General features: G+C 46.8%; 1 protein-coding gene across 4 annotated transcripts in view; it reads left to right on the top strand.

The window, feature by feature from the left end:
- The window catches only part of St8sia5 (ST8 alpha-N-acetyl-neuraminide alpha-2,8-sialyltransferase 5), an 80737-nt gene that overhangs the window by 22518 nt on the left and 34515 nt on the right, over positions 1-23704 (top strand). For 3 of the 4 annotated variants that reach the window (XR_005875668.1, XM_040741566.1, XM_040741565.1), the window contains exon 2: positions 5889-5996. The exons of the other annotated variant lie outside the window; for it this stretch is intronic. Coding sequence is in view for 2 of the 3 variants with exons in the window: in XM_040741566.1 (XP_040597500.1) it covers positions 5889-5996 (108 nt within the window). In the remaining variant the exon portion in view is untranslated. The remainder of the gene's footprint in view (positions 1-5888; positions 5997-23704) is intronic. 4 annotated transcript variants of the gene reach the window in all.

Here is a 23704-nt window from a genome sequence, read left to right as displayed (position 1 = left end):
GTTTTGGAGCTGAGCCAGCCAGAGCCTAGAAAACAAGTTGTGTGTGCTGTAGAGGGCAGAGCTGGAGAAGTGACACAAACCCCTTGGAGGAGCCCAGAAGATGTGTTTCCTAGAGAACTGGATGTTTCACTACTTATACTTTTGGAGTTTGATCTTGCTTTGTTCAGACTGTGACTGCACTCTGGTTCTTCCCTCTTGAAGCAAGAAAGTATTTTAACCTATTTTTTTTTACAGGAGCCCACAGTCGAGAGACTGAATTTTAAAATAGATTTTAGGTTTTAAAAGAGACTTTGGATTTTTAAATAGTCTGAATTTTAAAGAGATTTAATTTGTAAAGACTCTGGGACTTCTTAAGTTTGTAAAATGTTTTATATTGTGATGTTGATTTTAGTGTGTGATCTTGGGAATGGACAAGAAAGGAAAGGTTATGATTTTAACAGTGATATGTTTGTGGGTCAAGTTGACAAAGATCAATTGTGCTGGCTAGTTTTACGTCAACTTAATACAAGCTAGAGTCATCTGAAAGGAGGGGACCTCTATTGAGAAAGTGCCTCCATAAGATCTAACTGAGGGAAATGCCATCTGCGGGCTGCGAGTCCTGGATTCTATAACAAAGTAGGCTGAGCAAGCCATGGGGAGAAAATCAGTAAGCAGCATTCCTCCATGGCCTCTGCATCAGCTCCTGCCTTCAGGTTCCTGCACTGCTTGAGTCCTTGTCCTGATTGCCTTCAGTGATGGACTACAATATGGAAGTGTAACCAAATAAATCTTTTCCTCCCCAACTTGGTCATGGTATTTCATCCTAGTAATGGAAACCCTAACTAAGACACTTGCTCTCCATAGCTTGCTCAGCCTGCTTTCTGATATAACCCAAGACCACCTGCCTAGAAATGGCACCACCCACAGTGGGCTGGGCCCTCCCCCATCAATCCACTACTCAAGAAAATACCCCACATATTCTGTAACAGGCAATCTAATGAAGTATTTCCTCAACTGAGCTTCCCTCTTCCCAAATACCCTAGCTTCTGTCAAGTTGACATACACATTAATCAGCACAAACAGCTAGTTGACAAAATTTCAGGTGGAAATGTCTTCTTGGCCTATAGGTAGTTTTATATGGGCTTTTAGAAAAAAAAAACTTTTAAAGTCAGCCCTGGGCAGCAGTCTTACCCACATTTTAGCCTCAGGCTCTTGGGCATGGGACTAAACTTCTATGGGACTCATGCTTTTCATTTGTAAATGTATTGACACCCTCTGCATGTATAGCGCCTGTTCCTAATAAGAGCTCAACAAACCACACCCACAAGCTGATGAATAACTCACTGATATTTTTGAAATAATCTTTTATTTTACATACCAATCCCAATTCCCTCTCCCTCCACTCCTCCCTATCCCCCCACCATCTCTCCCACCTATTCCTCAGAGAGGGTGAGACCTCCTCCCATGGGGAGTCAACAAAGTCTATCACATCATTTTGGGCAGGACCTAGGCCATCCCCCCTGTATCTAGGGTGAGCAAGGTATCACTCCATAGGGAATGGGCTCCAAAAAGTCAGTTCAAGTACTAGAGTTAAATACTGGTTCCTACTGTCAGTGGCCCCACAAACTGCCCAAGCCACATAACTGTCACCCACATTCGAGGGGACCTAGTTCAGTCTTATGCAGGTTCCCTAGTTGTCAGTCTGGAGGCAGTGAGCTCACACTAGCTCGGGTTGGCTGTTTCTGTGTGTTTCCCCATCATGGTCTTGACTCTTTTGTTCATATTATGTCTCCTCTCTCTCTTCGACTGGAGCTCGGCCCAGGGCTTAGCATGGTGGTTTCTAAAAAATTGGCAATCAATCTACCTCAAGACACAGCAATATCACTCTTGGGCATATACCTAAAAGATGCACACTCATACTGTAACAAGGACATTTGCACAATTATTTTCATAGCAGCATTATTCGTCATAGCCAGAAACAACATAGATGCCCCTCAACCAAAGAATAGATAAAGAAAATGTGGTACATTTATACGATGGAGTACTACTCAGCAGTAAAAAAATAATGACATCTTGAAATTTGCAGGTAAATGGTTGGAACTAGAAAAAGTCATCCTGAGTAAGGTAACCCAGACTCAGAAAGACAAACATGTTATGTACTCACTCATAAGTAGATACTAGATGTAAAACAAAGGGTAAACAGCCTACAGTCACAACCTCAGAGAAGCTAGGTAACAAGGAAGGAAGACACTAAGAGAGACATACATGGATCCCCTGAAAAAGTGAAATAGACAAGATCTCCTGAGTAAATTGGGAGCATGGGGAAAGGGGAAAAGGGGATAGGGAGGAGAGAAGGGAGGGGGAGGAGAACTAAAGGGAATGGGATGGTCAAGTTGTGGGAAGAACAGAGAGAGAGAACAAGGAAAGAGATACCTTGATAGAGGGAGCCATTATGGGATTAGCAAGAAACCTGGCACTAAGGAAATTCCCAGGAATCCACGACCCCAACTAAGATGCTAAGCAATAGTGGAGAGGCTCCCTGAACTGGCTTTTCCCTATAATCACATTGACGACTACCTTAATTGTCATCATAGAACCTTCATCCAGTAACTGGTGGAAGTAGATGCAGAGATCCATGCTGGTTTCTCAAAGTTTAACAAACATATCTATATACAACTGTAGAATTGGACCACAGTGAATTGCTGTCTTTTCCAAGTAGCCCAGCAACTAGATGGATAGATATTCTTCTGCCTTGGCTTCAGGGGCTACATCTGTTCCTCTCTCTGCTGTGGAGACTGGAGAGGGAGAAAAGCAGCAAGAGCCATTCAGCAAAGCACAAGCCGAGTACATCATGTATGCAGCTATCCTTAGTAGGGTCCCAAAAGCCTAGAATTGGCCAGAAGGTGGGTCAGCATGCTTGTGGCAGGTGAGCAGGACTCCCAAGGAGGGAGATGGTAGGCACTGCAGTAAGCAGTAAGGGTTTATAGCTGGGTGTTCAGCACTGCTATACTGAAAATAGTATGTATTTCCTAGGTTTTTATTGTGAGTGTACTTTAATTTTTTTTCTCCTGGTGAATGAGGAAATTGTAGGAAGTCAGTCATTTATCCCCCTTGATTGACAGTTAATGGACTCTACCCTTATGCTCTGTTACCTCAGAAGCTCCTCTTCAGGTGACCCATTGGGTTGACAGCTTGGTAGCTTTGAATGCTTAATGGACACCTTGAAGAAACTCCACTCCTGCTACAAGCAACACTTTCAACCATAGCTGGTGGCTGCAGCTGTTCAGGAAGCCTTGTTCCACTTATAACTACTCCAGTCTGTGCCAGCACTGGAAAACTTCACTCTGGTCATTCCAGGCCTCCGGAATTTCCAGATGACCAACCTTGAAGCTGTTCCAGAAAGCCCCAGTCCCTGCAGAGTTCTGCCCTAACCATCAACAGGTAGAACGAGGCATAGTGGACCCCTAGTGACTCAGTGAAAAGCTTGTGGTTGGCAGATACCTGCTGTATTATATATGACTTGTGATTACTTCTTAGGAAGGATTGTGATTGGTCTGGGGGAAACTGGAAGGTGTGCTGTTATTGGTACAAAGTACAATCCCATATTTGCATGCCACACCTTTCTGAGTGTGGCAATATGACCAGGCTGTGCCCTACACTTTGAGTCAGTGAGGGAATCTTCTGTGTTCTGCCTTCTTGTGTTGCACCATTTGTTCCAATAAAAGGAGTCTACTAAGTGACCTTTTCTTGCCCACTTGTGGTCTTTGTCCTGGGTGGGACAGGCTGAATTGACAGTGTGAGGAGTAGGGCTGTGGCTATGCCAATGATGGCAATTGTAGCAGCAGCAGCTTTGGCAGTAGCAGTAGCAGCAAGAAAGTGGTTGAAGAATTCAAGGGTGAGCTGGAGAAGTTCCTGCAGGGAGCAGACGTAGTAAATGGTGGTGAAGGTATAGAGACAGAGAAGATGGAGAAGCAAGCAGAGGACTATGAAGGCTTTGCAGCAGACTTTGGGTTCCAGAGAACTTCCAAAGACTATAGGCCCAAGGGTCTTGATGCACAAGACTCGAGAACTTTACAGGTGCTGTTGAGGGTCAAGGGCTCCAGTGCCTTGGGGACTGCGGCATAGGCGGGTGCTGAGCAACGGCAACGGCAGTTGCTATTAACACAATCCACGCTACTTGCCAACTGCTGGGATGCTGCTGGTCGGGGCCCAGAGCAGTCAGCCTACAACTGGAGCACCCAGAACTGTAAACCTCTGTCTAGTAGAACCTGGAGCCACAAGCCTCTCGTCCCAGGGCTTGTCAGCTACAAGCATCTGAATCTGCCATCCCAGGCTTCCAAGCACCCAGGCCTACCAATTCTGAAATGCTATTCCTTGACTGCTGGTGATTTCTGTATGAGCAAAAGGACCTCAGCCAGCTGACTGGTACAAAAGCAGATGGCTCGCCTCCATGACACTTTCCATGAAGGACCCCAGAGACATCCTAGACTGTTTCTTCATTTGAATTATGGGGACAGAGACTACAAGAAGTACAGAGAATTGACTGGGGGCATCAGCCAATTGGAGGGGTATGGATGTAACAGCTCCCAAAACAATCTGATGTCCCCATTCCTTAGTTAAGAGGTTACTTATTAATAATTTTGTTAACTATTTTCTCCAGTTTTTTCATCTGTCTCCTCTTCCCCCTGTCAGGAGTAACCTCCTTTCCTTCCTTCTAAGGAATTTCAGACTTTGAAATTCAAGTTTTCTTCACTAAAGTGGTCACTAGTTTCCTCATATGTAAGGGCCTGGCGGTTGCTAGAGGGTTTTGGAAATTCTATGCATTGTTGTATAGAATTTGGAGGCCAATGCATCTGAAAGACTTGGGGACATCATTCAACACCCTATGCAGCACAAGACAAAGGGTTCTCCAGCCCCAGGTGTTCATAGCACTAGCCGGAGGAAGCTTGTCCAAAGATACTTGAGAGGGTACCCCGTCTTCTTCTTAGCCCTTTTAAAAATGTGGTCAGTCTTCCCTCAATACACTCCTCACCAGATCAGAGGTTTGGGTTGGGCAGTGCTCCACCAAGGTTATAGAGCACCCAGGCAGGCTGTTGGGCACTGGCAGCTTTGGATACAGTACCGCTCCATGAGCCATCTTCCCCAGGAGCAAGTCTACTGCTGTCTGAGGGGTCCCGGAGCCTGAGGGTTTGTGTGTACACACATGTAGGGGAGGGTACCTAAATGATCCCTTTATAAACTTAAGCAAGCCCTGTTGCTTTGGGTACCATGCCTCATGCTCACCTGTATGCCCTGACCCTCTCCATTCCGGTCCTTCTGGAGTTATGTCCTGAGAATGGATCTGCTCCTTGTAGGCCATCAGGACGCTGTTCTCGCTGGCCTGAGTCAGTTGCCCATTTGCTTGCTGTCTGTCTTTCAGTAATGTTTCTGGTCCCTTCTGTCACCTCCCTTCCATTCTCATGTTCTGAATCATAGCTTTGCTGCCATCATCCCCAAGTCTGGGGAGGGACCAGATAAGAATATGCAAAGTCCCTCCTCTTAAACCAGAATCGGGATCCTCATTTGGTGGATTAAAATCTTTGAAGTTGTGTCTGGTACAGTATTGGTGATAGAATTCTTTTAGGGTACCAGATAGGAAGATCCCTGTGACTTTAGTCTCAGTAAGCCTCAGTTTCCCTGCCTGTAAAATGTGGAAAAGATGGCTCGAGAGAAGGATGCAGGAGGGCAAGGAGGACACAGGCAGCCATGACTTGCCACCATCATCCCCACGGATGGAATTACCACCATCTTCTCCTTCTGATGTGTAATCAAGGAATTGTGTCACATGATTGTAATGACAGTATGTGGCTCTTAGACAGGCCTGACCTAACATGTGAGTGTGTATATCGATTGCCTCATTTTCTTGCCAGAGGCCTCCAGTTTGCTTGGCAGAGGGGCGACCAGCAGGCCAATTGGACTGGGCTCTTTAATGACAGCGACAGCCCATCAGAGCAGAGCATCAGTGACTTCAGATCCAGGTACAGACCCCAGTGAATGGCGGGGGAAGGGGAAGCCCAACAGGAGGGGACTCTGCAGCCCCTACCCCATTGCCTGCCTCTAGAGCTGCCTCAGAGATGAGTGCCTTGGTTTTCCTTTCCATAGCTCTTTGTATTTGGGATGCTCCTGTGTCCTTTACTTGAGGGGATGGGGGATGTCCTTCTATATAGATGTTTCTCTTGTTGGTTGATGAATAAAACACTGTTTGGTCAGTGAGACAGGAAGATAGTTGGGATGAGGAAACAAGGAGAATTCTGGGAAAGGTAGGCAGAGGAAGACAGTAAAACAGTTGCCATGTAAGGGCTGGGAAGAAAGGACGCGCCAGGTGTTCTCTGGTAAGATAAGACCACATGGAAATATATAGACTAATAGAAATGAGTTAATAATTAATACAGAACTAGCCAGTAAGAAGCCCAAGCCATTGACCAACAGTTTTATAATTAATATAGCATATGTGTGCTTATTTTGGGACTCAAATGTTGCAGGACTAGGCGGGACAAGAAAATACAGCATCATTGATGGGTGAACAGATATGAGGGATGGGGGATAGGACCTCCCCCACATTGAGGGGTGAACAGATATGAGGGATGGGGGATAGGACCCCCCCAACACTGTGGAGACGCTGACCTTCTGGGTAGGGTGAGATGGGAGCTCTGAGTTTCCATCCCTTTCTTAGGTGGGAACTAGAGCTGTGTTTACACAGCAGAGGTTTCAGACTTGAGTTGGCAACTGCTTGTGTGCGGAGGAGGGTGTGGTGGCATCAAGGAGTGAATACTGGACAGGGGTTCCCTGATGCTTTCAAGTTCACTGCCTGGATATAGAGGTTTCCCAGGGCTGGAACAGAGTCATTTCTTTCAAGACAACACTATGCTGTGACTTTCATTTCATCTTCTTCTGTTTATTTCCTCTTGATCTGTTGCAACATTTAAAGCTAAAGTCAGTAACTAAGGGGTCTTCTGCCTACACGGGAGGAGTGCTTCGATGCTTGTTGAATGCACAGAAGTGGAATGTTCTTATGTGAACACAATCTTTACAAGGAGGAGCTGTGTAGATGAGACCAGATGCCTTCTGTGTTTGGAGCTGTGCATGGCAGAGATCTGCCAGGTAACAGTTTCTTGGGGCTGACTAAACTGTTTTGTACTTAGATTTTTCCCCCCACAATTTCCAAGCTTTTCTAATGGTCAGATCTGCCTCTCTGAGCAAAAGGCCTGAGCTTTCTTTGTAGTTAGTCTTGACCCTAAACATTGAATCAACCTTGGTGAGAAGAATTGATGTGCTTTGCAGGATCCCGAACAAGCTTCTGTGGAGACATTGAAAAGTAAAAGTGTGACTACTGTACCAAAAGCCAAGTGAGCACATGTCCACAGAGCAACCAGAGTGTGTAGGGTGACCACATGTCACGATCAGACTTCAAGAATCTTATGCTTGCCTGTTGGGAAGAGTTCTTTCTTCATACGGGCAGTGGTTTCATGGCCAACCAAGCAGGGTCCTGGATGTCACGGGGCAGTGAGTGTACCAAAGTTGTCTTTCAGATGTTTGGCTGCCCAGGTTGGTTGGCGGTTTGTCCTGCCCATCCAGATGTGAGGTGGTCAAGGTAAATCAGCAGGGGTCTCCCTGGGGAGCTTCACACAGCAGCACTACTTGGACCCAATAAGGGTATAAGTTTAAAAAGGGCATGAAGTGAGATGGGTGGGTAGGAGGAAGACTTGGGAGGAAGGAGGAGTGACTATGATCAAGTGATCAAGTGCACTGCATGCATTTAGGAAACCACCCGCTTTTCTCTTGTCTCCTGGCACCTTTCTTGACTCTCATTTCATTTTTTCTTTTTCTTTTTCTTTTTGGTTTTTATGAGACAGGGTTTCTCTGTATTGTTTTGGAGGCTATTGGTCCAGCCCGGCCTCGAACTCACAGAGATCTGCCTGCCTCTGCCTCTTGACTCACATTTCTTTCTCCTTCCCGTTCTCATCTCCCTTGCTCTTTATTTTTCTCTATTCCACTTTGGAACTCAGAGCCTCCCTTTCTCATCATGTGGGACCCCTCAGGCGCGGAGACCCTGCCAGACTCTGTTTACTTTTGGAATTTAGAGGCTCGTATTCCAGCAACACTACCCCCTCAATGGAGGTCCTTTTGGAGAGCTGCCATTTGACCAAGAATCCCCTTGGTCACAGAATAAGTGTCTTGTCCACACACCCAAAAATTTCAGGAATGATTCCAATTTCAAGCCTCAACTTCCTTCTTTTCCTAAAAGAAAGTTCATTTAGAAAGCACAAGCCTGTCTCAACACTTGGATTTTCTTCTATTACAAGACGTGAGACAAAGCTGAAGCCCTCTGGAAGGCATGCCTCTGCGGAGAACAGCTGTGAACCATACATGGCTAATAGCACGTCCCTTTAGCCAGAGGCTGGTGAGGTGCCTCTGCTCAGGCAGTAATGGTCTTGTTTTCGCATTTCTTACCACGTGTGTGTGTCCATGTGTGTATGCCAGGTGTTGGCTTTGCTGATGGAAGACTGGTGACAAGTAAGGACACAACATGGCTTGAACTTGACTTGAACTAAATCCCACAGCTGCTTCTTTGGGAGGGTCAGAGCAAGGATGCCTAATGAGCAGGAGGGCAGGGATCAGAAGGCCCCAGCTTTGACACCTGACCTGTCACAGCAGTTGGCTTACTGTTGGCCTCATGTATGAAAGACAGTGTGCAGTGTGTGTGGTTCTCATGTGTGGGAAGAACAAGTAACAAAATCGGAAAAGGCCACATACGGGAGATTTTTCACCTGCCTGAAGGAGCAGCTTGTGCCTTCTTTAAGATGGGCTGGACAGCTCCTGGCAGCAGATTTGCAGCCCCCAGGGAGAACTAAACAAGGACAGACGTCATATATGTCATCCCAGCTAACAACTTTGTATGTGGGATATAGAATATCTTCCTACTGAATAATTCAGTGCTTGCCATATTTTTACACTCTATAGTTGTGTGGTATGTGGAAGTGTGGTGCAGCCTGTTAGCATTTTATTATTAACAGGGTTGGAAAGGAAGCCAGGAGAAACCAAATATAACCAGAGGACAAGGAGGAGTACACCAGCAAATGACTTCTAGTCTCTCTTCCAGCAGAAAGCATGAGGAAAAGGAGTTAGTCGAAAAACTCCAAACAGAACCTCAAAGAAAATCCTGGCTAAGGCTACCGTTAGATCTGGTAGACACAGACCAGAAGTGTGCCATTTGCACACATCTTGAGGGAGTTCAAGTCATGCCTATGAAATTTTGCCCAGTAAGCATCCTTAGGGGGCAAACGGAGCAGAATGGAGTAATTGTTAACTGGCAATATTAAACGCGTGTTTAGATCCTAGCTCCTGTGTTCAGAGTATGAGTTCATGTTTCCACCCCCTCGGTGGGGCAGTGGTTGTGAGCCCTTTGGTAGTTCCCCACACACAGTGGCACCTGCCATAGCAGGTGCTCAGTACGTGGTGACAGCATAAGAGGACACAGAGGCTAATGGGAAGAGAAAAAACTCCAGTCTCCATTTTCAGACCTGGCCTCTGGATTCAACCTTGTCATCTCCTGATGCTGTCTTTAAATTCATTCCTTCCCAGGTTGGAACTATCCAAGATGCTCTCTTGGGAAGAGCAGATGGATGAGTGGTCTGAGGGTCCTGCGATCCTGGACAGAAAAGGAGATACCAAAAGTTGGGTGTGTGTGTGTACAAAGCAGAGAGGAGTCAGTGTGCTATATACACCTGCAGTATCTGACTACAAAACCCTTTTCTGGGGAGGTAACTGTCTCCTTCATGGTTGCCCACTTTGTCTACAGGGTGGACAACATTGTATCTACTTCCTTATGCCATTCTCAGGTAAAGATACCCCAAGTCACGCGGTGCTGAGGGCAGCTAAGGCAGGAGACCCCCCCTCATTTTCCACTGTAAGAGTTGTCTGCCAGTCACCGATGATTGGCAGCCTAGCCTAGAGCTACAGCACAAGGGCTTCACTCAGTGCTGTGAATGAACTCTGTCTGCCTGCCGGTTCCCCCTCTACCGCCTCCTCCTTTGGTCTCTCTGATAGCCTAGCACAAATGACTTCCCTTTAACTCCTCCTTCTGTAAGATACACCTGCCCTGTAGGCACTTTCTGCCATTGCACACATGGACTTCCCTGGTAAGTGCACATAGGTGCTTTTGAGATTTCTCGGCTACCGAATCCTAAAGAGCCTCTCCCTGTGGAGGCGTGAGCTGGCGTCTATGTATGCATCTTGGTTCCCTCTGGTCCCTCGGGCCCCAGGTGCAGCCTGACCTCCTTGGCGCCTCCTGGGTTCCACACTGACCTCTACCCCCCCCCCATTCTAACAGGATAGCCAGAGGTGATTCAAGAAAGACAAACTGATGCCTAAATCAGAAAAGGTTCAAATGCTGCTACCAAGCTGCCTGTGGCTAGATCCTGTTCTCCCAGGATTACTAGCTTCTATGATGGAAAATGGAGGGTGGTCTCTACCACAGCAAACAGCAGGAAGTGAAATCAAGGTGTGAGAAAAGCAACGGAAGTTCAGGGGCCAGGGTTGGGGTCCCCGTGTGTGTGTGTCTAGCAAGTCCTGTGGAGTGTGGGGGTGGGACTGTCACGTTCCATGACTGGAAGGGACTTGACGGATTCAGTTCTGTACTTTACTATGTGATTTCTTCCCTAATTGCTCAGAGACACTGTATATCTAGACACTAAACCGTGGGATGAAGATGGCAGGCTCACCGGAGCTCAGTGTGAAAGTCACAGGCACTGCCGGAGTGGGTAAGACTCGGCTTGGGTCTGGAGGACCCTGTCCACAGCCTGCCGTCCTCGGAGTGTGGTTGTGTGCCAGGCATTTGCTGAGAACACTCTGTAAATCACTGCCAGTAATTCCCACCCTCTACCCTTTGCCCTGGACGCTATAACCACCTCACATTACAGGTGAGGAGACTGAGTCACCTCTGCGTGGCAAGTGGTGGAGGGCCAGCCAGTCTGTGTAGTGGTGATGCTGGAGCCCCAGCTCTGGTGGGAGGTGAAACAGGATTTCTTCTTTCTGGGCTGTGGGCGTATCACCCATGATGGGGGGTGCCACTTACATGTCCATCCATACCATCTGTTTCTGACCTTGACTGTTGGGCCAAAATACAAGGATGTGTGGTTTTCAGTAGACCGCCTGTCTCCGTGTTTCCTTTGGGAAGCTGTGCTGTTGGCGTTTGCCACACAATACTCTTTTGGCTCATTTACTCCCTCCCCCATCTCTTTACCACTCTGCCTTCTGTTTCCCCCCATTATCTCGAAGGGGGATTTTTTCTTTTTTTTCACTTTTCTTCTTTTTGGGGGTAGGGGTTTCGAGACAGGGTTTCTCTGTGGTTTTGGAGACTGTCCTGGAACTAGCTCTTGTAGACTAGGCTGGTCTCACACTCACAGAGATCCGCCTGCCTCTGCCTACTGAGTGCTGGGATTAAAGGCGTGTACCACCAACGCCTGGCCAGAAGGGGGGTTTTCATGACCTCCTGACCTCTGGGTTTAGCGTTTTCCTGATTTTTATGGAAAATGACCGTCTCTGACTGTACCTGGGGGGGTGTCTGCATTTCAGACTAATCCCACATCCACAGTGAAACTTCAGGTGTGGCGGTGAGGTTGAACACTGGGCAGCGTCCTCCTGATAGCCTGGCCTACATGACTGCTCTTCAGTCCTGCCTGCTGTAAGATACACCTGCCCCACAGGGTAGTTAGGGGTGCAGGCTAGCTTAGTGTGAACCTTTCTGGTGAATTTTCACTTATTTAGAAAAGTAAAGGGGACACAAAAGAGAGAAAGAACTCTTGGGCTCCATCCAAGTGAGAAGAATTTGGAGAGCTGGCCTTGGCAGAATGTGCTTGGCTGGGTGCTGGGGAGACACATAAGAAAAACCAAATATGGTGTCTTCTTCCTGAAATCCCACGTACCTGATGTAGGCCTCCCACAGCCTGACAGGATCAGGCATCAGGCAGAGGAGGCTGTTGACAGAACTGGGTGCTGTGCCAGCCAGCATCGTAGATGATGTTGCTTTATGGGTTTCCAACCCCTGAGATTTGGGGACCACGACTGAACCTCAGCAGAGTGTCCTAGACTTTTGTGACCTCTATACTCATGGTTTCACTCACATGAACTTTCTGTGCCTCGGTTTCTGTTCCTGTGAACTGGGGACATTAATTCACCTGTTCAGTTGATAGAAAGGAGGTCTGTCACCTGCTCAGAAGCCGGTCAAGGGCTCCATGGTTAGAATGCCTCACACAGATGAGATCATCACAGCTTGCTCTGCCTCATGCAGGCATTGCTGAGGCCCCCTGAATAGTGGTTCCTGGCAGGGTCTGATCCCAGCATTGTCTTGCAGAAGTAACACCCTGTATTTGGACTGTGTCTCCTTAAAATTGAAGAAAAGTCTGTGTGAACCCTCTGGCTTCACTGGGTTCTGGTTGAATTCGGAACTCACTAATTTTAGAGGTCTCAGAGCCAAGCATATGTCATTGACCTCCTGCTGGCCTTCCTGGAGCTGATGACATGTGGGTCTTGTAAATTGCTTTTGTCAACACAAAAACCGGCTCTCCACTGTAAAAGGGGTAAATTAACTTAAAGGCTTTATTTTTAATAATTTATACTGGGGAAAATTGTATAAATGTGACAAAGTCTTAAGTTTCCATTCAACTGTTACTATTCATACTAGAAAGAAATAAGGGGACCAGACCCTCACTGGGGCTCCTGCTTTAGCAACCATGACAGGCTATAGAAAAGACAAGTAGGCCTCTGACGCAAGGAAAGTCTAAATCCTTTGGCCTCCCAGAACCTAGGGTCAAAACTGAACACAAAGAAACTCCAGATCCCCCCCCCCAACCTCCTAGATACTTGGTTCCTGGAAACTGTTTGGCCACAAAAGAAACTCCAGGGGAGACCAAGATCTCCAGGATATAGTTCTGAAAACTATTAGTATCTATATGAACAACAGGCCACCTGCAAGTAACAAGACAATGCTATAGAAACCACAGAATGCTCCCTCTCAGCATTGACCAATGAGAATAAGTCAGTAGAGCAGGAAACTCCCATTTCTGACTTATGCCTTCTCCCTTTTAAGGAGCAATGAAATCTTCTGTTAATTAGGGTTTTCTGTTCTAAAAAAGTTATATAAACTTTATATTTTAACAGTCACCTATATATGTTTTCAAAGGTTAAGCTTAAAACAAATATCTAAAAACAAAGTTGTCTATCCAGATTTACCTAGACAACACTCTTGATGCCTCCAGAGATCTACAGAATATGGCATTTAAAATGTTGAGTAGAAAAACTTATAATATCAGACAGAGAATCCCAGATCCTGACAGTGACCCAAAATCTCCAAAGAAGGTTACGGGACACCTCAATGTCTATACAATGCTGTCCAGGGAGCAGGATGTCCCTATATACACCTGCTGCCAGGGCCTGAACCAGACTGTGGACAAGTGACAGGACATTGGAGGATTGATTGTGCCCCTTTTGCCTAGACAAAATAAGGTCAATCTTTTTCCATGTCCCTCTTCCACAGAGAGAAAACAGCTTTCACCTTGTAGGCCTGGCAAAGATTGATGCTGTTCTTTGATACTTCTGCCTGCTAATGGAAACTTGGGTATGGCTAACTGTATGTAGACTGGACCCTGTCATTTTTAATAGATTTAGAAACTGTATAAAATGTATCCTTCGATATTATTAATGGTTAGACTATAGCCAACTTAATAGCTCATTTAATAAAGTTCTGATAAGCAGATAGAACAGTGACTACCTGATGTTCAGTCACAAGTTCAAGGCTTTTAGATTTATTTTGGTTGTCATCTAAATATAAACTTAAAAGGCTTTTCATCATATCAAAGACACCTGTGTCCAATCTATACCAAGCTCTCTGGACAGAAGGAAAAATTTATATGATTCTAACCCAAATCTATAGTTTTTACTAGGACTCAAAGGTATCTGCTTTTTCTGCAATGTGGATTCCAGTATAGATTAATAATGCTAACGTGTCTAAAACTTGTATGTTCTTTTGTACAATAAAGTTCACATAGGCTTCAGAGGATTAAAAGTCATAAAGCTTAGACCCACTTCTCACAGGTCAAAAGGACTGCAGATAAGTACAGTCTATGTTATCCCACCTGCCTGTTCCTGAGGATGGGATTTTCTCCCCTGGTCTTGGGACTCCTGCTATTTCTGATCACTAAAACTATGGACATAAGTTTTAACTTCTGCTCCCAGTTTAAACATGTCTCAAACAGGTTTCCATTTATGGCAGACACATCTTAGCATCGGTTACTGACTATAGCCTGCTCCAAAAGACTGTGAGCCCTAGATTTACTATGGATATGAACCAGTCCAGTCGAAGTGAACACTGCCTGTTTCTTCAATAGAGTCTGCCAACCAGATGCTTCTGATAAATACTCCATTGCCTAAATTCCCTCTTTGCTTTTGACTAGCATTTCAGCCTGCTTGGACCCCTGGCTACAACACCCCAAACTCAGCAGAATGTAACATAGTAAAGAATAAGTTGACCCTTTTCCCTGTTTGAGATGCTAAGTAAAAAAGAAAACTCCCTTACACAGGGAACAAGATAACAATAAAAATGTCCACTAGTAACCCAGGATTGGGTTACCTATAAGAAGAGGAGGGAATGAAAGGGATAAACTAAATTCAAAGGATTCACTTCTAAATAATTTACACTGGGGAAAAACTATATGAATGTGACAAAGCCTTAAATTCCAATTCAACTCTTACTATTCATACTAGAAAGAAAGGGAACAGACCCTCACTTATCCCCCTGCTTTAGCAGCCATGACAGGCTACAGAAAAGACACGTAGGCCTCTGACGCAAGGAAACTCCAGATCCTCTGGCCTCTTGGAGTCTAGGGCCAAAACTGAACAGAAAGAAACTCCAGGCCACCCCCCCAACCTCCTAGATACTTGGTTCCTGGGAACTTTTTTGCCACAAAGGAAACTCCAGGGGAGACCAAAACTTCCACTGTAGTCTCTAGGATATAGTTCTGAAAACTATTGGTATCTATGAACAATAGGTCACCTGCAAGTAACAAGACAATGCCATAGAAACTACAGAATGTTCCCACTTAACGCTGACCAATGAGAATAATTGTTACACAGGTATTTCATGCCAAACTATAACTTTGAGAAATTCTCCTAATTGTTCCCAAATGTCAGCCAATCAGAAACCAACCTGTACCTACTGATGTAATCCTGTAACTTTTGTCTTCAAAACCTAGCACTAGACAGGGAACTTCATTTCCTCTTGTAGCTGCTGCATCAGCCAGCTAGATGAGATCCCTGTCATGGTTAGATGAACAAAAAAAAAAACCTTACTTTTACAGTTCAGTGGGTCTGTCTCCCTGGTGGTCTCTGACATACTGCAGCACATACAGGTGCCCAGTGGGTGACTTCTTGGTGTAAGAAAGCCAAAACTCTACCCACGGATCATGGCAAACCCCTATTTCCTAAACATCCCTCCTATGAAGGGACATGAGTCTGGATTACACACGTGCGAAACACTGCTCATCTCACTTCCAATCCCCAAATCCTGCCCTTGGGGAGGCTAGCTTCTCACTTGTTTTCCGTCTTCACATTTCCCCACAGCCACCTTGTGAATAAACTCTGTTATAAAACTCTCAGTTTCAGTGCTCAATCTTAGTCCATAGCAGGCAAAACATGGTGGTAGCATCCAAAAGGCTGGATTGTGGGCCACCCTGCAGGACAGAGGCTTTCTGATGCCACCAGGCTGCGCTTATGCCTGTGGCCAGCCCAGCTCTTGCTGGCTGCACATCTGCCTAGGGCTGCACCTGTTCCCTGTCTGGAGAGTCCTTCACCGACCCAGCTTTCTCAGATTCCCTTCAGCCCCATACCTCCTTTGTGTTTGTAGCACTCGTCCTTCATCGCCACTCTGTTGAGAAGCTCCATGAGGTGGGGGACTTTGCGGGGTAAGCTGGTGACGGCTAGGGGTGAAATAGCCTGGCATACAGTGGAGACTCAGCAAACCTCCAGGTGTGAGTGGAAGAGAAAAGCCCTCCCCAGCGCTGAGGGCCACAGGCAGACCATGAGGGATCGTGTGTAAGTCGTTGTCTAGGGCGGGAGGGGATGAGCCCACAAGGAAGGGAGGGCAAGAAGGTGGTCTGGGAATGCTGACCTGCAAAAGAAGAAACGAGGAAGGCATAGGAGAGGAGCAACGCTGATCCAGAGTCAGACATCAGTGAGACAGGCAGAACCAATTATGCTTATGCTGGGGTGGAGACCAGGGCCACTGTGGAGCAGAGATTTGGAAGGAGATGAAAAAGGAGGAGGTGACTAGGGTATAACTCTGGGAGTAGCATTAGGGGGTGGTGGCCAAAGCCCAATAGGGTCAGTGAGTCAGTCCTGGGTGGACATGCTGAGCATCCAGGGCTAAGCTGGACCTTACCAGGCATGCTTTCAGGCTTTCCCGGGCTGGCTTACAGAGGGTCACCTTACAGAGAATGTGCTGGTCATCAAATAGAGGCCCTGCCGTTGAGAAAGGGAGAGTGGACTATCTGAACTTGATATTGCTCCTGTTAGGGATTGATCTACCCAGGCTCTATCCAATGGCAGAAATGACAGTCCAGACCTTGGGGAGTGGTGTGATGAGTGATGTGGTAGAGCTTTTGTTCAGTTAGCTTATTAACTTGCTATTTATTATTTTGTAGTATTAGGGGTTGGATTTAGGGCTGTGCACAGCTAAGGCTAATATTCAACCAATGAACTGTATTAAAAGCCTTCTTTTGTCTTAATTCTTTTAAATTTTGAGATAAAATCTTCCTCAGTTTCCTAGGCTAAACTTGAAGTGACTCTGTAGCCCAGGCAGACCTTGAACTTGTGATCATCTTGCTTCAGCCTCTCCAGTGGTTGGGTTCATAAGTCCTTGCCACCAGAGCTTTTAGACCTTTTATCTCCAGTGATTCTTGGCATGGGGAGGGGTGGGTGGCTCTGCAAAGTCTCCTCATGGCAGTTGCAGCCTTTGACCACTGGTAGTGGGGAAGCCCGTGTCCCTCTGCACCTAACTGGGATCACACTGGCAGCTCTGGGACTTGCCAGGCTTCAGCTTTCCAACCACTTTCTGCGTTTGCTGACGGGGTGTTTGCTGGTTCCAGACAGCAGCTGTTCTTGTGCTGGAAATAGCACTTGCTGAAGGGCTGTCACCTTTGGGAGAGAAGGGGGCTGCTTACCGACAAAGCCCCCAGGGAGCTTCGGCTGTCAGAGTTGGGAAAAGGAATGCTTGGAAGCGATGGAGTCCCTGGGTCCTGGGAGCTCAGAAGCCTGAGGTTTTCTCCTGGTGTCATCTAGTAGCCGGATGACCTTGGGCAAGGGACCTTGCTGTTTGCAGTCTGAATTTCAAGCATGTCTCATTGGGCTGTTACGAGAATGAAACAGACAGTTTGGGTCTAGGAGCAGGCTGCCTCGCTCAGCTGGGCAGGATGGGAATCAGGTGGGGCTGAAACCCAGCCCACTGTCACCCCAACAGGCAGTGCTGCTGGCATGTGGCTTAATCAATGGGGTTCGAGGGCCTCCTAATTTTGTTTGTCTGGAGGTACCATATGGACTAGTAGTGTTCCTAGTAGGGTGGAATCAGTTCTCTTAGAATGCCCCAGGCATGACAGGACAAAAGGGTCCAGACTGATAGACGATGGCAGCTTCCCTTCCTCCTGCCCCTGCCCCTACCAACTGTGTTCTTATGTGGCACAGGGAACCCTCTGGGCTTCTGGGTTCTTAGATACCACCAGTGTCTGCAGTCGGGTGGGGTGGGATCAGAAAGACAGCGCAGTGGCCGCACCTCACATCAACCATTGGTTACCTGGGCTTAGAGTTTTGTGACCATCCTGCTACCCTGGGCAGGGGATGCAGCCCAGGGCAGACTGAAGAGGAAACAAGAAAGGGACCTTTGTGGAGGGTTCATAAGCAAAGGCTGGTGGCCCAGTGTGAACTCTCAGCTGCCCAGCTCCAACCTGCTGAGACCTAGACCCAGTCTCAGTTTGTAAAGCTGGAGCCCTCCTGGAGGTTTCGAGAAGGGAAGCCACACCCAGCCACCAGGACCCTCAGTCTTCTGCGTTTGTTTTCTCACAATGGAGGTTGTTACCTGATGACCAGGCAGTTAGAGCTGATCGACCCACAAGGTCCCTGAGGGCACAGTGACATCAGAGTCAGGGTGAATGCAGCCTGGAGCCGACTTTGGATCTGCCTGTTGAAAACCAACATACTAATGGCACTGGAGAGGAGCTAGGCTTCTGACACGGCTCTGAGGCTATTTATACCTGTAGATGCCAGTTGCGGTGCCAGGTCCCCCTCCTTTGAGTGGAGAGAGTGCTTCCGGAATGGAAAGAAGAGGTGGTGACTAACTTGCTTACAAAGCCTGGGACTTTGAGAAGACGGAGGGATGCTGTGGTCAGATTCCCCACGCATAAGTAAAGCCGGAGGTATTTATTTATAGGGAGGCCTGTAACTTAAAAGAGAAGAACATTTATCAGCAATTTTCAATAGCAGAAGAATCATAACTCCATTAAGGAAACAACACAGAAAAGACACTTTAAAAGCGATCCCCACCCCATGACCCTGAGAGGTCCCAGAAACATCTCATCACAGGCCACCCCCCCCCCCCCAGGTACTGTCACACACATGTGTGAAGCTTTCCTCGGGTCACAGTCTGTTCTTGCGTGCTGATCCTGTCACTCTCTAGTGGGCTTCTTCCCCCACACAGAAGTAAGTGAGCGTCCCTTTTGGGGGCTGAGAGAACTCCCAGTTCATACATCGTCCTCCAGATACACCCCCCCAGGCTTTCTGTCACGGCGGAATGTTGGGGTTCCCAGTGTGGCGGTGCTCCTTGAAATGCTGGACTGTCGAGTGTGTCATCGGCAAAGATCAGGCTGGAACAGTGCACCCCCAAGAGCAGAGCCCCCAAGGGTGGGAGAAAGAAGCAAGAATTGTTCATTTCCTTTTCCTGACTGAAGAGTGAGGCTTTAGACACAGTCATGGAGCAGTTTGGATGACTTAGCCAAGGGGCCTAGGACTTGTGTTAATTAGAAATGGTAAGATATAAATATGCAAATACCTGTCAAGAGGGAAGGGGTTTATACTCATTTATTCCTGGAAACAAGGGCACAGCTCACCACACCGGGCCGATAAAAGGCCAGTTAGGAGGCGGCAGAAGTATGGTAGCAGTGTGGACAAGGGCAGGAACTGGCAAGGCAGGGTTTTCAGTCTTAGAATTAGCCTACTTGAGTATTTTCTTCAGGCTCCATGCTATAGGGGTGGCTCAAGGTTGCCTGTTCCTGACCCTAGGGTAGCTATGGCAGGGGATGATGGGCACAGAGTGTGGAAGCTGGAGAAGGAAGGATCTGAGAATAGCTCTGTTTTGGTTGGGTGGCATGGCAGAGGCACTCGTAGGTCAGTCTGTCACAATCTCTAGAATCCCTGAGAGGGACAGTCCCTGTAGGGTGACAGGGTCCAGCGGTCAAGGCTTCAGAAATGCTCTTCTTGTTTTTTGAGATTATGGTCTCCCATGTAGTCCTGGCTGGCCTGGAACTCAGAGACCAGCATCCTCTGCCTCCCACGTGCTCGAATTAGAGGTGTGTGCCGCCACACCCAGCAGTAACCCAGCCTTTCCATCTGTAGTGCTTAGCAGAGGCAGGGTGATCAAGGACATCTAACACCCAGGCAGGACTTGGCACGGGCTGTAGCTGTGGGGAGGCGGAAGGACGGAGGTTTAGTAAACTCAGCAGAAGGCAGCGTCACTAGAGCAGATGGTAGCGAAACGTCAGCACTGTTCATCCGTGACTCAGCTATCAACCAGCTGAGCGTACACAAGCCAGTGCTGCACTTCCTGGGTCTCCCTGTGGTGTCTGCTGGCACCGCTTGCCCTTCAATGGCGGTACAGTGGGGGTGAGCAATTCTTACACTTCCTGTGTGTTATGCTTTCCTGGAAATGTCAACATTGTCATGGTAGCTGCTCACGTAGCATTCAATCTTTATAGACTGGAGGCTAAGGTTAGAAGCCTCATGGTTGAAATGACTGTCTGGGTTCATTCATGCTATTGAGACAGAATACACAGGCTGGGGCTTTATAAGCAACAGAAATGTATTTCTAGAGATTTGACTGGGGGTCCAAATTTCAAAGGAAGTTTTGCTTCCTGGCTCATAGACATGCTTTCTTTCTATATCCTCATGTGGTAGAGAGGACAAAGTGTCTCTCTCAGTTCCGTTTTATAAGGAATTTTACAAGGTTCTATCTTATAAATATAGGGTGGAAAAAAACAGAGTTCATCTAATCCCATTACATCCCAATCCCATCATCTCAGGGGTTGGGATTTCAATTTATGGATTCTGGAGGGCCACAGGCACTCAGCTAGTAAGGGATGTGAGCCTGGCTCTGAAAACCTCTCAGCCTAAGAACCCTTAGAAACAAGACTGCTGAGAATTGCTCAGTTGCCTGTATGAGTGAGATTGGGGATTCAGGAGAAAGGAGGACAGATAAAGGAAGCATGGTTGGGTGGAGGAGAGGGAGGCTGACTGGTCAAATGGAAGACACTTCTTTAGTTAAAATTAGGTGAGAAAAAGAGACAGAGAGGGGAAGTGACCCAGATGGTTTGTAAACATGGGAGTCATGTCTACAAGTCTCCAGTTCCTGCAGACTCTAGATCAGTGGTTTTCAGCCTTCCTAATGCTGCAACTCTTGAATATAGTTCTTCATGTTGCAGTGGCCCACAGCCATAAAATTATTTTTGTTGTTATGTCATAACTAAGAATCGTAATGTAAATATTTGCTATGCAGGATACCTGATAATATATTTGATCCCCAAATGAGTCACCACCCCACAGGTGGAGAACTGCTGCTCTAGACTTTTAATTATCTTGGCAACATTTGCATCTGTAGTTTTTCTTAGCAGCAGTCTAGAGTCATGACTTCACTCAACCTGTGGTTCCAAAGGCTTAGTGACACCTGCAGGGTCTTGTTTCATTCAAATGAGATTGTTTGTTGCAAGACATCAGACCTTACTTTCTAGAAAACTGCATGAGTTAGAGCCAAGGTCATGTATGGTGGCTCCAAGTTGATAACAGAATGCTTGTCAACTATTTAAAGGAGAAAGGGATTTATCAAGGGCACTTCTAGCTCAGAATCTTTGAGAAAAATGAGTAAGTGACTGAGTGTATTAGTCAGGGCTATCTAGTGGAACAATGAAATACAAAATGTGGATAGTGGAAGAATGAATATATAGATAATAATGGGTTTATTAGAGTGACTTACAAGCTGTGATCCAGCTAGTCCAGCAAAGGTTTCTACTAACGGACAGACCAAGAATCCAGTGGTTGTTCAGTCCGTGAGACTGGACGTCTTAGCCTCTCTTCATTATACACTGGAATCATGAAGAAGCAGGCTCTAAGGCTAGTGAGGGACTGGACTGCCTGTGAGATCAAGGACAAGCAGGCAGAGATCAAAAGCTTCTTTCTTCCACATCCTTTGTATATGCCAGGTCTGGTTAGGGTTACCATTGCTATGACGAAACACCGTGTGTGGGTGGTGGTGTACACCTTTCATCCCAGTTCTCATGAGGCAGAAGCAGGAAGATCTCTGAGTTTGAGGGCATCCCTGTCTACAGAGTGAGTTCCAGGACACAAAGAAACCGTGTCTCAAAGAAACAAATCCAAAAGACACACACACACACACACACACACACACACACACACACACACAGAGAGAGAGAGAGAGAGAGAGAGAAAGAGAGAGAGAGACAGAGACAGAGACAGAGAGACAGAGAGAGACAGAGAAAGAGAGACAGAGACAGAGACAGACAGAGAGACAGAGAGGCAGAGAGAGAGAGAGCCAGAGCCAGAGCCAGACAGAGAGGCAGAGAGAGAGAGAGAGAGAGAGCCAGAGCCAGACAGAGAGACAGAGAGATAGAGAGGCAGAGAGAGAGAGACAGAGCCAGAGCCAGACAGAGAGACAGAGAGGCAGAGAGAGGCAGAGAGAGCCAGAGAGAGCCAGAGAGAGCCAGAGCCAGAGCCAGAGAGAGGTGACCCGACCCGTGGGACATTCAGCGTGGGGGCTGGAGGGCACCTAGGAGAAAGATGAGAAAGTGGTTTAGAAAACCACTGAGGCTAGGGGTGTGTCGGGGTGTCCCTGCTTGGAGGCCTGAAGAGGGCATTTTGTGAAGTTGTGAATGTGAAACTGGATTGCCTTGGAAATCCCAAGATGTTAGAGATACCAGAGTTGTGGGTCCCCAGCCAATAAAGGCTGCAAATTAGGTGTGGAACCAGCCCAACAAAGAGGAGTGAAGTTGGAGATCTGAAGAGTGCTTTGGCATCAGACATAGAGATGCAGCTTGGCATTTTCCCAGCTGGTTTTTGGTCTCGCTTTGGTCCAGTATTTCCTCACTGTGCTCCTTTCCTCCCATTTGGAACGGTAATGTATATCCTGTCCCATTGTATGTTGGAAGTATGTGATCTGCTTTTTTATTTTGATTTTACTGGGAGTGATATTTAAGAGATTGCCAAGAGTCTCATGTAGTGAGCCGCTAGTGTGCTCAAGTTTATGGTGCTACCATACTTCACAACGATCTGAGGCAAAGGTCTAAGGATGTAAAATGAAGACAAAGACAGTGGCTCATTCTTATAAGGAGAATGGCGTTTATTATTACAAGGGTAGAGCCTTAAATACCAAAGGCAGGCATAGTGGAAAATCCCCAAGGTAGAAGCTTATGTTCCCAGGGCTCTCAGGCAAAGGGTGGGCCAAAAACAGGAATTAGCATTCAGTCAAAGGATAGATGGAAAACAGGAACTTGCATGCAGGCCTACTGGGAGGAGGGGATGAAAAGTGTTTAGCTAAAAGCTCCTAGTAACAAGCAGTCAGCAGACAGACCCCCATGGGGGAAGGGTGCAACAGTTTCAGAAGAGACTATGACCTATTAAACAATGTTGAGCCTGTGACAAGCTATAGGTACTTTATAAGTTGGAGTGAATGCATATTTTGCATTATGCGATAGCTATAAGACTATGGGGGCTGGAGAGTAGAATGTGGTGGTTTGAATAAGAATGGTTCCATAGGCTCATATATTTCAATGCTTAGTCACCAGGGAATGACACTATTTGAAAGGATTCGAAGGATTAGGAGGTGTGGCCTTGCTGGACCAAGTGTGTCACTGGGGGTGGCTTTGAGGTTTCTAAATCCCATGCCACATCCAGAGTCTCTCTCTCTCTCTCACCCTCTCTCTCTGTCTGTCTGTCTGTCTGTCTGTCTGTTTCTCTCTCTCTCTCTCTCTCTCTCTCTCTCTCTCTCTCTCTCTCTCTCTCTCTCTCTGCCTATGGGTCAGGATGTAGCTCTCAGCTACTGTTCCAGCAACCATCTGTATGCTGCCATGCTCTCTACCATAGTGATAATGGACTAAACCTCTGAAACTATAAACAAGCTCCCTATTAAATGCTTTCTTTTATAAGAGTTGCCTTGGTCATGCTGTCCCTTCATAGCAATCTAACAGTGATATTCCAGAACAATATAACTGAGACATTCTGGAAGATGTGGTCCAGATTACAGATGGGTCGTCCCACCTTAGAAGATTTAATTAAGAAAGATCTCTCAAGCCGAAATAGCTCAGTTGGGAGAGCATTAGACTGAAGAAAGATCTCTCACAGGTGTTCCCAGGCAATTGTTTAG

This window comes from Mesocricetus auratus, unplaced genomic scaffold (assembly GCF_017639785.1).
Source record: "Mesocricetus auratus isolate SY011 unplaced genomic scaffold, BCM_Maur_2.0 Super-Scaffold_6730, whole genome shotgun sequence".
Taxonomy (NCBI): Eukaryota; Metazoa; Chordata; class Mammalia; order Rodentia; family Cricetidae; genus Mesocricetus; species Mesocricetus auratus.
This window is presented reverse-complemented; position numbering and strand designations above follow the sequence as displayed.